The 16,288-nt window shown below is 43.6% G+C and overlaps 1 protein-coding gene across 3 annotated transcripts in view; it reads right to left on the reverse strand.

Annotated features, from left to right (window-relative positions):
• The window catches only part of Clcn5 (chloride voltage-gated channel 5), a 170,675-nt gene that overhangs the window by 33,031 nt on the left and 121,356 nt on the right, over positions 1-16,288 (reverse strand). For 2 of the 3 annotated variants that reach the window (XM_005352769.3, XM_026781937.1), the window contains exon 4: positions 2,445-2,596. In XM_005352769.3, coding sequence (XP_005352826.2) covers positions 2,445-2,596 — 152 coding nt within the window. Of the gene's footprint in view, positions 1-2,444; positions 2,597-4,769; positions 4,907-16,288 lie in introns of those variants that run through there. The other variant, XM_005352768.3, reaches the window with a different exon arrangement.

The following is a 16,288-nucleotide window of genomic DNA, read 5'->3' on the forward strand; positions in this document are numbered from 1 at the left end:
TGATTTATTCCACCTTCACCTACAACCACACCACAAACAATAACAAATTATAAACTTCAAAAGGAACTTTAAAATGTATTTTGAGGGCCAATAAGATAGCCCAGTGGCCTGTACACGCGCGCACGCACACACACCCACACACACAGAGGGAGGGAGAGAGAGAGAGAGAGACTACACTAATTGCAAGATTTAAAAAACAGAAAAGGAAGAAAGAAAATTGAGCCTGGTGTGGTGGAGCACACCTTTAATCCCAGCACTTGGGAGGTGGACCCAGGTGGATCTCTGTGAGTTCACGGCCAGCCTAGTCTACAAAGTAAGTTCCAAGACAGCCAGGGCTGTTACACAGAGAAACCCTGTCTTGAAACATGCCCCCTCACACACACACACAAAAGAAATAAAAGGAAGGAAGAAAACTGAATGAAATAAGTTGGGAGACTTAGGCTAGGCCTATGTGCGAGTAAATTCAAGGCCAAACTGGGTAACAGTGAAACCCTGTTTCCAAATGGAAAGCGAAGAGGGCTTAAGTCATACCTTGCTGACGGAATACTGCCTAGCACTGCAAAGCCCTGCATTCCATCACCAGTACTGCCTCCCTGAAAGACTGGAATTTCTCAAAACCTGTACCTGGGACAACCTGACTCTGGGGTTCATGTAGTTGTCAGACTACATGGCAGAATCTGAGAAAGGCTTAAAAATGAAAAAAAAATAGGGCTGGGGTGTAGCTTAGTGAGTGGGAGAATACATGTTAAACCCTAGGTTTGAGGAAATCATCAAACACACATACACACACACACACACACACACACACACACACACACACACACACACCCTGAAAATAGTCTCTGCCTGACTCTAATCTCTGCCTCTTACAGAGATTTGTCCCTGACAGGAAGAAGTCATGGACTCAGCAGAAAATGGTATTAATATATTTTAAATATGGAGTCAAGCAGAACTTTAGGGGGGAAACTACAAGTGTGCCCCAAAGAAGTGACTTGCCAGAGGGTCACCTGCTGAGAGTACATGGGCAGGAGCTGGGCATCAACATTTTCACTGTTGCTGATTTAAGTTCTCCACTGCTGTCCCCACATAAACTAGAAATAGTGTATTGCCTAAATTTGACTAGTACAGGACAGGTTCAAAGCACAGGTTCTGGGCACGGCAGGAAACACCTGTAATTCCAGCACCTAGGATTATGGGAATAAGAGCTCTGTAAGCTCGTGACGAGCCTGGACTGTACAGCAAGTCCCTGTCTCATTTCAAGAAAAAACAAAAATAGCAAAGGACCCTTGCTATGTGTGGTGGCACATGCCTGTGCTCTCAGCACTCAGGAGGCTGAAGCAGGAGGATTAAGAGTTCTAGGCAGTTTAGATTGCCTGCCCAGTGAGTTCCAGCCTAGTCTGAATAAAGTCTCAATAAGATAACAAACAAACAATAACAAGAATAAAAGAATCAAAGGACCTTGGCAGAGCTCCGAGAAAATAGCTCAGTACTTTGGAAAGAGAGGTGAGGAAATTCTTTTGTCAAGCTTACACAATCTACACCATAGCCCTAAATACCTAAAACATTAAATTAATGTCTTGGATATGAATTTGATCAGTCTTATGGTTTTATTGGTGCTGGATGCATAATGTTACTTTGGTTTTATGGTTTTACAAGAGCTATAATCTTATAAAGCTGAACCCATATTCTTCAGTACACTGTAAGGTTGGGGTAATTTGGTTTTTTATTCCTTTGAAAAAAGCCCATTTACTTTCCTTGGTTTTAGAGACCCTGCTTTAAGAGACAAACCATAAAGGGAGCTGAGATGGGAGGAGAAGGTCTGGAACATTTGTTTTCACCTACGCAGAGGCATGCGTGCCCATTTCACGAATGTCTCTTTTAACAACATTCTATAGGAAAAGAAATCATTAGACACAGATTTAAAACCAAGAATGAAAATTATATATAAAAGGTCTTTAAAAACAGAAATATAGCAGGTGGTGGTAGTGCACGCCTTTAATCCCAGCACTAGGGAGACAGAGGCAGGCGGATCTCTGGGAGTTTGAGGCCAGCCTGGTCTACAGAGCTAGTTCCAGGACAGTCAGAGTTGTTACACAGAGAAACCGTGTCTCTGTGTAAGTAAACAAAAAAAAAAAAAACCCAGAAATATATTACAAAATGAAGCCAGGCATGGTGGCTCTCATCTGTTAATTCAGTATGAGGGAGGCAAAAGGGAATTCAGGAGTTTGTCAGTGTAGACTACATAGCGAGTTCCAGGCCAGCCTAACCTACAGAAGACTTATCTCAAAAAATAAAAACGAAAAATGAAAGAAACCCTGTGTTGTCAATAGAAGAGATTCACACCAGCTCTGGGGCTGAAAAAAGGAGAGCAAAGAACAAATTTAGCTCTTTACCTTTCTTCCCCCAAGTTCCCTAAGATTACTCACATGCCAGCACTGCCTTACCTCTCGGTGCCTATCTCGGTCTCGAGACTTCTCTCTCACCCAATCAATTGTGTTGAAATCATCATAGGTCCCTACACCAGGGATTGGCTCCTCCAAGAAGTCCATGATCCTATTTGAAGAGCCTATTCCACCACCATTGTATGACTTGTTTCCTGTATTAAATAGCAAACAGACATTGGTACATCAGAGAGTCAAAATTTTTAAAGCCCTCATCAACTATCCGATGACTAGAGTTTAGGAGTGGAAATGAGGGAACACAATCACGTTCATAGTTTCTGTGGTCTAGGCACAAATAAGAAGCAGCTAAAGGCATCATGAGTGGACAGGGACCAGGACGGTGATAGTATAAAGAGAGAAATGACAGAAGCTGCTGTGTGATGGAGAAAGTATCTACAGAACAAAGGACAGAAAGGAGCTTGGATCAGTTTAGGTATTTCAGTTCATGGAAGGGAGATAAAGGGCTCCGAGGTCTTTGCAAATGTACCCCATCAGAGCCACCCCATATTCTGTAAGGCAGTAACTCAATCCAACGAGTTAGCCTTTGCCTGGGTGAAGACTTGAACGGAAGAATGCTGGCCTCTTCAAGAGTTAAGGTGACTGGAACGTGCAAACTTTCCTTCAGTCGATGCTTTGATCTCCAACAGAATGGGCTGGTAGAAGCTCTTTCACAGTGTGTTGGAAAGTCAAATATTTACAAGGAGAGATTTGGATAACAATGCTTAGCTTAGCAATGAACCGTCCCTTAATCTTTCAACTAAGCAACATCCGAGTGCATGCATTAATTGTGGTTCTTAGTCGGCTTGGCATTTAGTTTTTCCATTACAGCTATTTGTGTGTGCATATGCTTTCTCTTCCTTTTCTAGACTAGCCAATCTTCAACAGTTACACTATACTGAATTCATAACAGCCTTCTCCACCACGTCTTTTTTTCCGTTTGAGTCAAGTCTCACTAGGTTCCCCAGGCAGGCCTAGAACTTGTGCTCATCTCAGCCCCCCCAATCCCAAGAATGTGTCACCATTTCCTGCTCTTTGTACTGTCTTAGCACATGCGATAGTCAGTAAACATCAGATGAACCAAAATGCATTCAACAAATGGCAAGGCTGAGGGAATATTTAAACTAAGCAGTTGTACTGACACATGGTAAGTATTGCTTATAAACTTGTTCAAAATATTTTGGCAACATCATCTGATGGAACAATATTTTGCTAGTAAACTAGACATGTAAAAACAGCATTGAGAAAGCTATATAAATGCACGCAGGGAGAAAGCAGAGCAATTCCATCATTTAACTCACACAGCCAAATCTCACATTTGCAGCACCAATCTTGGCAGGGACAAGACTTCATCCAGACTATTTGGTAATGAACCCCTCTTCAATAAATGCCCACGTTGGCTTCAGCTGACTCTTTCTCCAACGTCCCCTTGCCCAACTCAGCTAGACGATTTTAGCATTCTCGTGGCATAAGTTTGAATGAACAAGATAAACTGAACCTGGTTTACCGATTTGTACAAGTCCTAATTCAGCACGCTTCTTACAAGCAAGTCACAGATTCGAAAGGAAAAGCTCAGCCGAGTCCTAATCATCTGCAGGTGGGTGGGTCCCTGAAGCGGCGTGGAGGAGGTGAACAAGTTAATCTTAAAACCTCCAACCAAAGTCCTTTTCCTATCTTCACTTGTACCTGGCTAGAAAATGGATGTCTGCTGAATCACTACCCAGCATTTCCTATCAGTCAGTGTTACACTGATAAAAGATGAAAGCTGCTACATTTGAGAGCTTGGCGGGGGGAAAGCCAGCTCGGAAACAGGGGCAGAAAGAAAAGAAAGTCTGTGGGAAGAAGGGAGCTGAACCAAGCTGTTTCCACTCTCAAGTTAAACGCTGACACGAATGCTGGGCACCAAACAACCAGAAACTGGCTCCTCAGAGAGGGTTAATGCTTCCATTGAATTTGCTCTAGTTTCAGAGTTCTCCTTTCAGGAAGGAAAAAAAAAGAGGCAGGATTTTGTGAAAGATTCTGAGAAGCATCAGATAGCAGTCTAATGTTACATTATATATCAAATGAGCTCCTCCACCACCCCCAGCATTAAGGCAAAATGAAGATCTGCAACAGCGTCCTGGCAGGAAAGAGAGAATCCTATTACATCACTAGGTAACATGAGCACCACCGCATCCTCCTTTGTCGTCTGTCTCCTGCTAGACACGTAATGATCAGGCCCCTAGCACAGGGCAGGCAGTGATTAGAATCCTACTACAGGCTGCTTGCAATTCTCCAGATCCCCTGCTCCCGGAGCACGCTTCAGTCCGGGGCTGGGCTCAGGCTGCTTACCTTGGATCACAGTTTTCTTTCTTTCTGCCTCAAGGAAAAAACTCCCTTGGCAGCCCGCATTTGCTCATTTAGGATGAGGCGCTTGTACAGGAGGCCCGCGCTGGGACGCTTTACAAGGGCACTTGCTGCTTTCTCTGCTTTTTCACAGCAACAAACGCCACCAGTGCTCCTGGTTGGTCAGAGTGTGATGTCACAGCTGAGATCACATGACCAGACCCTTGGACCGGCCTTGGAGAAAGGGAGATTTTCTAACCTAGTGCAGAAGCCTTAAAGATGCAGCCGCGTCTAAACAAATGCCATCAAACTGATAGGTGGGAGCCTCAGAAGATTCAAGTCCACACGAGTTTCACACTTCATAACTCATTTAGCAGAGAGAGCCAGACATCAAAGTAGACATGTCCAGAAACTTTATAATTACTAGGATCCGAATTTAAAAGGGGACAAAGGCAAATACAGAAGAGCCTTTTTATTTAATGCGCCACTAACGTGGGCTTGGTGGCATATGCTTGTAATTCTATCACTTAGGAGGCTAGCGACTTTGCAATCAGCCTTGGGTGATGTAGCAAGCCCCTGCCTCAAAAAATCAAAATAAATAAAATAAAAATGAATTAAAACTCTCAGTAATAACATGCATAAAACCCCACAAACACATGCTGAGAGACTCCAGACATAAAAGAGCACCTAACAAACATGACTCTATTCCTGAACACAATCACAGGCAAGCCTGAATTTTAGGATACAAATGATCGCATTACAAGTAGAAGGAAGAAAATGACAAAAATAAAGGAAGGATCTGAGAGAAGAACATGTAACACGGTAAGGCTTCTGAAACGCTGGCCGTTTTCCTTGATCTGGTGACATGTTCATCTTTCAGTTATTCTTTAAAGTGCACACATACGTATTGTGCATCATCTTTATATGTATGGTATAATTAAAGAAAAACACGAGGACAGGTGCAGTGGCACACACCTGAAGTCCCAATTACTTCGTGAGGCTGACGTAGAAGGATCACTTGAATTTATGATTCTGGGTAGGCTAGGACAACGTAGCAAGATCCTGTTTCAAAACTAACATTGTTGCCGGGCGGTGGTGGCGCACTCCTTTAATCCCAGCACTTGGGAGGCAGAGGCAGGCGGATCTCCGTGAGTTCAAGGCCAGCCTGGTCTACAAGAGCTAGTTCCAGGACAGGCTCCAAAACCACAGAGAAACCCTGTCTCGAAAAACCAAAAAAAAATAAATAACATTGTTTTGGAATTATGGGGCGATAACTCACTGGGTAAAAGGGCATGCTTCACAAGCATGAGGGCCCGATTTTAGATCCCCAGCGTTGATGTAAAAAGCTGAATGTGGCTGTGCATGACTTAGCACGGGGGTGTGGGGTGTGGGGGGGATACAAGTGGATCCCAGAAGATACTGTCCAGCCAGCCTGCCTGAAACAAACTTCACATTAAGTAAAACCCACTCTCAATGTGAACAAAGCAAAGAGCAACAGAGGAGGGTACTTGATAGTCTTCTTCTGACTTCTGTGTGCGAGTGTGTGTGTATGTGTGTGGATGCACATAGGTAAACAGCCCCTCCATGAGTGTGCATATGTACTTACATAAATACACAGAGTTGTTTGGGGTTATAAGTGTGGTTCTGAAGTAATACACGTTTGGCATGCCCGAGGCCCTGGTTAAATCCTTAGTACCACAATTTTTTAAAAAAAAAGCAATAAAACTATAAATTGCCCATCAAATTACAACAAAAGCCATTCTTTAAAATACAGGCTTCATGTGACCCAGGCTGGACCTCAAACTCCCTATGTAGCTAAGAATGTCTTGACTTCTAATCTTCCTGAAGATTCTACTTCCTGAGTACCGAAATTATAGCATGCTGGGATTGCAGACATATGGTCTACCCCCAATTTTGTTTTGCACTTAGGATTAAACCCAGGGCTTCATCCATGCTAAGTAAGCACTCTGATGACTGTCTGACACCCCAGCCCCAGTCCGTTCTTTGGTATCACTTAACCATTTGGAAACTCTAAAACAACCAAGAATATATAGAGGATGTAGATACATAGTAGTGGGTGGACCACTTGCCCAGAGGTCTTGGATTCAATCCTCAGTATTGAAAAGAATGCACGGATAGTAACAGGGAACTGCAATTCTGATACTCAGGAAGTTGGGCAGGAGGATTGCTTCAATATGAGGTGGGGGGGGAGGGGTTCGAAACAGGGTTTCTCTGTGTAACAGTCCTAGCTGTCTTGGAACTAGCACTGTAGACCAGGCTGGCCTTTGAAATCACTGAGATTCACCTGTCTCTGCCTTCTGAGTGCTGGGATTAATGGCGTGCACCGCCACCACCGCCCAGCAAGATTGCTGCAAATTTGAGGGCAGCCTGAGCTACATGGCAAGTTGTTGTTGAAGGGAAGGGAGAAAGAGAGGGTGGGAGGGAGGCAGGGAGGCAAGTAGAGAAGGGAGGGTAAGGGGTCTCAGTAGTGTTCTCAAAAAAGCAACATAGCCTGTAATATTCATACATCCAACCTGCTTGAGTAGCTACTGCAGCCTGGCAATAAATTCACTACTACATTTCCATTACTTTAAAGGCTTCCCCTTCTCTGGCCCTATTCTGAAGGCTATTTTTAAGCAGGTCTTAATTAATTGTGCAGTAAGGCCAGCCCAGTAAAGTAGAATAAAACTGTCATCTCCCAGGTCCCTAAGTGAATCAGCAGGACAGCCACTGTTTAACATTAACCCAGTTACAGTGTGCTCCGATAATCAGGCCCTTCATGTAGGGCTTGGAAATGTTATTAATCTCTTCGGCTCCTAAGGCCCAGTACATCCTGAAACGTTAATACAACAAAACTTTATAAAGTGTAAGACACTGAATGAGGTTTATACTCTTTTAGTTCATCATAATTACATCCTGATGAACTAATATAGCATTAATGAACAGAATTCAAATGGAGTGGAAATGACGATTAAGTGGCAATGAGTTAAAACACTGCATAAAAGCAACAATCATTTAGAAGCCTGGTGTGATCCTCTTACCTAACTAAATGTTTAGTTTATCAGACCAAAAGGAAATTATATGCCCAGCCTGAAAGGCCTCCTGCGAGTTAATCTTTATTAATCATAATTTACCTATAGTATCTGCAGACCACTGACAATCACCCACATTATCAAACAGGACTTGCGTTTTTAAAGACTTTCACATCTTAGCAGACAGAGCATAGCAGCTAAGTTAGCAAAGATAGTATATTTTGGGCACTTAGGTAATTTATATATATATTTTTTTTTGGATTTTTCGAGCTTTTGGTTCCTGTCCTGGAACTAGCTCTTGTAGACCAGGCTGGCCTTGAACTCACAGAGATCCGCTTACCTCTGCCTCCTGAGTGCTGGGATTAAAGGCGTGCGCCACTAATGCCCGGCGGTAGTTTATATTTTGATATAGTTTTCATAGTTGGACCCAAGTTACCAACTTTTAATTAACAGTTTTTCACGAAGCTCACAGGTTTTACAAAGGCATAGCCAGCACTTCTCCAGTGGGAATTTTTTCTAGTCCAAGTAAAGGTTTCTTTTGAGTACTAGAGGCTTAGTAGGCATGGTGTAGCTCTCAGGCTAAACTGAGGTTCAGCTACGGTTTAGATTAAGAAATGAGTCAGCAGGTCCAGCAGACATGCTGAGGGTCTGAGAACTTCTTTTCTTGCCTCTACTCCCATCTCTGCCAGGTCTGTAATCTCTAACATATGTTCATTATTCAGACTGCTCAGTGGAGAGCAACTGGAAGTAGGTAATAACATAAAATGCCTACCAATTCTTAGACATCATATGATAGAAACACACAATAAAATAAATATTTAGAGCCAAGCAGAGTTACCTCTGTGGAGCCCAGATCTAGCCAGGTCATTTGGTCGCTTCAAAGTTGTGACTCTTCCTGTGATGTTTTGAAAACTTTCAGCAGTGATGACCTTTCAGGGAGCATTTAGGGCAAGTGTGCACAAGTGACTCAAAACTACCCACCGTAACCTCTAGAATAGGAAATGGCCTTGGCTGTGACAATGACAATGGTGCTGCCACTCTGAGGCTCCCTCAAGGAGCTGGGTTAAGTAGCTTGCACTCCTTCACCAAGTATCTGGACCTGCTGCTCATGCCATGCTGCCTAGCACTTTTAATCCACGATACAAGTCAACTCATAAAACTTAGTGGTCAAAAAGGGCAGCAGGGGCAACTACCAACAGAATGCAAATGCCTTCTTAAAAAGTGTGTTGTGAGTTAATCTAGCGTCTACATACACTGACAAGGAAGCAGAGTAAAATTACAGTATACATTCCAAGTTAGTTAGGTAAGTCTAGATTTTTGCCTCAAAGGAGTGAAAAACCAGTAAAATTTATCTCAAGCTTTGATGGCATGGTGAATGTCATACAGAAAGGAGTGATTTAAGTTAAAGTCTAGTTAAATGATAAAAGGAAATTCCTCAAAGACTGATTGCCATTGCCTGAGTCTGGAGAAAACATACAGTAAGCCCGTCAGGGAAAGGGAGTCAAGTCTGAAAGAGCCTTCTCTTTCTGCAATTATACTGAAGAGTGAATGCAGGGCAGTGGGTCTCAAGAAACACACTGCCTGAATAAGGAGGCAGACAAATTGAAATCACCATCATCATTTTTGGTCTAGAAGGACTTTCCCTAGGCTCCCCACCCCCTACACACACAACCATCTTATGTTTAAAACTAGAAAACCCCTTAAATGCAAGGATATTCTAATTTGGGAATTGATGTTTACTCCGATCCCTAACCAACAAGCCATTAGAATTTACCAGGAGGCTGAATAGTAACTGATTAAGTGAACTAGTTAAACACTAACAAAAACACAAGAAGAAAGGAGAGAGAAAGAAACCTACCTCATTGTAGACCTTGAAGGATTGTTTTAGGAACATCATAAGCTGTGGAGGGTCACTTGTTCCAATACCAAACAAGTACTCAAAGAAAGGGACTAGGTTATTAGTATGTATCAAAGAACTTGGAAATGCTCCTTTTAAAAAGGTTTTGGGGTTCTGGGGATATGTTATATTTTTTAAAAGGTCTAACTCTATCCACAAATACAAATCCAGCATGATGCCTCGCACAAAATATTCACCTGTGGCCATTTAAAGGACTTGCATTCAACAGTGAAACTGAGGAACCTATTTCTGGCCATTTCTCATTTCCATACCTACTTTCCCTTTTCCATCCTTCCCCTGTTTTTCCGCACAGGATCTCCTAACAGCATATGTATGCTCTTTCACACTGCACTTCAGCTACACACTTCAGAACTCATTATAGGCAAAACCCTCATACCCAGCCAACATGTGTGGAACCTTTGTATCTACAATGTGTTTGGTTTTCCCACTTCACCCAAATGCAGTGACCAAAGAGCATGTGTCTGCCAACTGGGCCTCACATCTAAACCCTGAAGAGAACACACAATCCTCTAAATACATAGTACTCTGAAATACTTATATAGACCCTGAAATATTTATTCAGGGCAATTTTTCTGTTGCTGTGCATCTATATGCCATCTGGGATGTTAAATACTAAAACACTACTATACCTCTAAATGGCTACTTTTCCCTTGGAAACTCCTGAGCTTCCCCACAGTCCAGCAGCGGGGTCTTTCTTTAGACAGCATACCAATGCAGAGTCTGAAACACAATCTGCCTGATTTTGATTTGACTTGACCCCTGTAATCACTTCACTTAGGAATCTTAGCTTTGGTTTAGTCGCAGCGCAGTTTACAACGGACAAGTATTTAAGACACAGGGAAGACAAGGAAGAAGAAAAACTTGACCCTAACTCTGAAGAAATGCAGACAGTACCAAGAGTGATGGGCACCGGATAATGAAACGGTGACACACTTCCTATATATACCATTAAAAGGGTCTTTGAGACGTATGAGAAGAAAATGGGAACGTAAAGCACAGAAAGGGATGGGGAAGCTTGGAGACAAGTGTGGCTATCAATGCTGGCACCTACCCCCTCATTCTTTGTCTCTGCCAGACACAGCCGTGCTCCCCACAGCCATCGGCATGTGGCAGGGTATCTTCTGTATCTACTGCTTCTAATATCTGCTCCAATCCAGGAGTTCCTGACCCAACATGGTTTTACCAACAGTAGAGCCAGGGTGCTAATTGCCCAAGCTAGGACAACAACACAAGGATTTGCTATCTTCATGTTTCTGCTCACTGGAATGCCACACAACTGGGAAGGAAGGTGTGTGACTACTATCTTAGACATCACACATGAGCTGTTTACCAGGGAGCCCTGCTTTTACTTATTTTGAGGCCATATCTTACTAAGCTGTCTAGGGTGACTCTAAACCCCTTTCGTTAGCACCAGCAGCTCTTGAATGTGCAATAGCCCTGCATCAGCATCCTCGGGTGCTTGAAATTGCAGGCCCGCTTCGCTAGGCCTATTACAAACAGCACCCTGTTCCTCTACTGGTTCTCTATTCCTTCATTACCAAAGGTACACATTCATGGGGCTGACATAAGGACAGGTAAAGTAATGAATAAGGAGAAATTGCCCTGAAATATATACTACAAACCATGTGCTTCTCCTCTGGGTAGTATGACTCTGCCTAATAACTGGTAACTAAGTCTGTACTTGGTTGACCCTATCTGTAGGGTTAAGCCAGCCCCTTAGGGGGCGGGTCTGCCTCGGGCGAATATTTACTGATAAATCAGGCACGCAGGAGCCTGTGGTCCCCTTTTCCTGCTTCCTGTGCTATGCGGGAATCTCGGTTCTATAAGTTTATTTCTCCATTAAAGCTGTATATATTTTTTTATAATCTGCCTACATTTATTTACGCCGCTACACCTATCAATATTCAAAAAATAAAAAAGGCAGGGATAAGAGATTGCTAACAAATTCTATGATGGAAAAAAAAACCTCAAGAGAGAGAATCCCAGTCAGGAGACCCTTCCTAGAGCCACAGATAGAATGTGACATCATGTCTAGAAAAATGAGTCTTAAACACCATAGCTGTGGATACCAGTCAGTGTCAGAGCACTTAAGCGAGTATATACAAGACCCTGGGTCCAATCCCAAGTACCACAAAAACAGACACAAAAAGCTGATCACGGTGGCATTCTCCTGCCATCCTAGCATTTAAGAGAAAGCAGCAGAAGGATAAGGAGTTTAAGGTCAGCCTAGGCTATATAGCAAGTTTCATGCCAGCCTGGGCTACATGAGGCCCTACCTAAAAAAACAAAACATAAGCAAACAAAACAAGACAAAAAGTCAGATATATAACTCATCTGAAAACCTTAAAGCCAGCTCTACTTGTGCATAGCAGTATATAGGTTACTGCGGTACTGTCTAGAACAGTACAAATCTGGAAGGATGAAAGTGTCCAGTCCTATGGGACTCCTGTGCTCTGAGACACAAATGTTCCTCAGATATGCTATACAAATAAAACTCATCTGAAAGTCCTAAGTAGGTCATGGGTCTCAGTGTCATACCTCTGGCCCTCAGTCCCAGCACTTGGAAGACTGATGCAGGAGGATTATCATGAATCTAAGGCTAGCCTAGGCTACACAAAATAGCTTGTCTCAGAAAAATGGGAGTGTGTGTTTCTTTTTAGATTCCACGTCTGGCCTAGGGATGTGGGTGAGTGCCTGGTGTGCTCAGAGGCCTGCATTTGGCCCCTATTGCCACAGGGAGAGTTAAGAAATAGAGAGTCTGGAATGATGGGGCATAACTGGAATCCCAGCACCTGGGAGACTGAGGCAGGAGGACTGCCACAAATTTAGGTTTAAGACCCTGTCTTAAAAATCAGAGAGACGGAGACAATCAGTCTATGGGAATGACTAGAGACTGAAATAACTGAACTGAGGAGGGTCACATTTAACCCCTGCTAGCAGCTGATCTGGAGTAAGAAGAGGGAAACTTCCGCATGATACTGAAAAGTTTTTATTTTCATTGATTATATATCATATTAATTTATGTATTTTAAGTTCTGGGAATGAAAAACAGAACCTTGAACACACTAGGCAAGTGCTCAATCTACAACTAGCTATTTCTCCAGAGCCCACATGAATGGTTTTAAAAAGAAAGATAGGAGTCAGGCAGTGATGGCGCATACCTTTAATCCTGTCCAGGAGGTGGAAGCAGAGGGATCTCTGATTTCAAGGCCAGCCTGGTCTACAGAATGAATTCCATGATTGCCAGGGCTATACAGAAAAACCCTGTCTCAAACAAACAAGCAAAAAAAAAAAAAAGAAAACTGGAAACACAGAAGAATAGAGACAGGGCATAGAGAAGGAAAGCAGAGGAGTATTCACAGACAGATCAGGAGATAGCTTCTTGAAGAAGGAAGGTGGCTTAGTCAATGAGAGGCCTTTGTGATGGAGGAACCAGCACTGAGAAGGTATAAACTGTAACTGTAGCTCCACACAGCCTTAGCCTTATAACCTTGGCAAGTGCATTAATCTTGATGGCTTTTATAGATCTGCCATCTCTGAAAAAAGCAGGTATTTATATTATTTTTATAACACATATACACACACACACACACACACACACACACACACACAAATTTGTTCCTTAAGAGTTTCCTACATGTTTTAATCATATTCACCACCCCCAATTTTGTATCCTTTTATTTATTTTTTTTTTTTGTTTGTTTTTCGAGACAGGGTTTCTCTGTAGCTTTGGTGCCTGTCCCGGAACTAGCTCTTGTAGTCCAGGCTGGCCTCGAACTCCCAGAGATCCGCCTGCCTCTGCCTCCCGAGTGCTGGGATTAAAGGCGTGCGCCACCACCGCTGGGCTTTAAGATGATTAACTGTATCGTTTCTCCCTTCCCTTTCTTCCCTCCATCGACGGAGCCCCAGTATACCCTCCCTTGTGCTGCTCAAATGTCCTTGGATGTATGGTTTTCTGCTGGAGCGTGGTCAGCTTACCGGGGGGCTATATTCTTAGAGAAAACTGTCCATCTTCTGGCAGCTGACAGTTGATAAGGTCCCCATGATTAAGGGTGAGATTTTAGGCCCAGCTCTCAGCTCTCAGCTCCACGCTGGGATTTTGTCTGCCTAGGTCTTGTGTATGTTGTCATAACCACTGTGAGTTCACATATGCAGCTTTCCGGCTCTGTCCAAGACACACTGTTGCACTGCAGTTATCCACTGCCTCTGCCTCTTACAATTTTAATTTTAGGTGCCTTAAAGCTTCACATTCTATTATTTTAGCCACATTTTAGTTTGATCATTCACACTATACTGAGAATTACTTGAGAGGGCCTGATCTTTCAAAAATTCAAAATAGTCTTTTGATTGCATAGTTATCTGAAGGTATTCCTCTGGCAAATAAGTAAATTAACACTACCAATCTCTGGAAAAGCTCACTGATGACCATTAGAACACCCTAGTCTGGGGAACATTTCGAGCATATGGTTAAATGGCTACATGGTAACAGGGTATACATTTGGAGAACCTACTTGATCTCTGCCCCAGAAATATACCGTCCATGCCCCTTTACAAATTACAAACCCCTTTACCGTTTGACAGAAATTGAACAAGGTAAGGTACTAGCAAAGCATGGCTGCAATAGATTCGCTGTGTGTAAATACATGGGAGGCCGGAGGCTAATGGAGGGCAGAGGGTCTGCCCAGCATGCTAAAGGTTCAACTTCAATCCCTTGGACTGAAAAAAATTAGCTAGGAGTAATGTCTTGTTCCTATATTTCAAGTACCCCAGAGATTAAGGCAGGAGGGCTCCATGAGTTCCAAGGCAGACTAAGATATACATAGTGAATCTGTGGCTAACCTCAGCTATAGAGTGAGACCTGGTCTTAAAAAACCTAAATTTAATAAAATAACAATAAATATGGAACTTTCCAATTCAGTTTTCCCAAGTAAACAGTCTAGAAATTCCTATTCTTACCCTCAGAATAAGAAAAGGCTGGGCAATACGGGGCTGAGAATGACTAGATTCTTTTTCTAGACCCATCAGAGAATTGAGGCTGCAGAAGAAACCGCCACCCCCAAGTCTGAAAGACTCCCAGCTGAGATCTGCTTACCTGGAGTAAAGCGGGTTAGAGCCATAGGAACACCACCACCACCACCACCGACAGGTGGGAACGCTCAAACCGCAATGCAAATGAACCGCCGCCGGAGCTGTGCGGACAGCTCCAGAGTCCTACACCAAAAGCTCTACTTCCAGAAACCTCACCAGACACTCACACTGAAGATCCTAGAAAAATGTCCTGACGTCGACTAGGGGAGAGGATGAGGAATCCTTGTGAAATATACCCAGAGATTTCTTCACAACGAACAATGTGCTCCGAGGGAAAATACTTCAGCTGAGCCTTATTCCTGGTTGGGGGAAGGGCATTCCTCCCATTCCAGCCCCCATCTCGATTTCCAAATTCCCCTGAGGCGAACTGCAAGGCCAGGGCTTCAAGGAAGTAGGTAGTGAAGGCTAAAGGGCGGAGAGAAGGCTCGAGAACAACTCCCAAGAGCTAGTGAAGGTCACAGCCACAAGACCCAGTCCCAGTAAAACACTAAGAATTAGCCTTGATTGTGATAAGTCTGATCCCTCATACTTTAGCACCTACACCTACAGGGCTCTGGTACCCTAAGAGTAAATTATAGGTGAAAGAGTTGCAAGACACATCATTTCTAAGGCAGCTAGGTGGAGGCAAACTCAGAATCGAGAAGAAAACAGAAGTCACTATAGGAATTTGACCCAAGACGCCTAGTTACCCCAAATAGTAAATATGACTTAATGCCCAGCTACTTCGCCATAAATCCTAACACAATGAAATTATAGAATTATATATTAGGTGTGTGTATGTGTGAGCGTGTAAAACAATCAACAATTAAAATGGCATAAAACAATAAAAAGTAAAAAAAACTGCAAGGAAAATCTCAACAGTGCACTCTAGCGAGGAAGCAGGTAGGCTAACGGCAGGCCTTCAGCTCGCATTCTGTCCTTCCAAACCCAAACCCCCAGCTCCCGCAGCAGCAGAACACCTGCTCAAGAGTCCCTTTAGCCCAGCCCCCATCTCCTGTGTGGATTCCTCAGATCTTCTGCTCCTAACCTCCCTGTCCACAAACCATTGGTTAATCCCAGCCCCCAGTACCAGCAGCCATTCCCAGCTAAACCACAGGCTCCTCCGGCCAGGGAAGCTGTAGGCTGACGGCAGATCTTCACTCACCTCTCCGTCTGTTCCTCCAGATCCAAGCTCCCAGCCTCACCCCAGCTCTGCTGTACCTGCAGCAGTCTCTTCCAATCAAATCTCTAGTGCCTCCCATGCTATTTCCCTCCCTCCTCCCACCTATTTCTATGTCCACATTGCCTCCCCCCCCTCAACTCCAGCAGACACAGAGAGAGACAGAGAGAGAGAGAGAGAGAGACAGAGAGAGAGAGACAGAGAGAGAGAGAGAGACAGAGAGAGAGACACAGAGAGAGAGAGACAGAGAGAGAGAGAGAGACAGAGATACAGAGAGAGAGACAGAGAGAGAGAGAGAGACAGAGAGAGAGAGACAGAGAGAGAGAGA

The sequence above is a fragment of the Microtus ochrogaster genome, chromosome 10 (assembly GCF_000317375.1).
Source record: "Microtus ochrogaster isolate Prairie Vole_2 chromosome 10, MicOch1.0, whole genome shotgun sequence".
Taxonomy (NCBI): Eukaryota; Metazoa; Chordata; class Mammalia; order Rodentia; family Cricetidae; genus Microtus; species Microtus ochrogaster.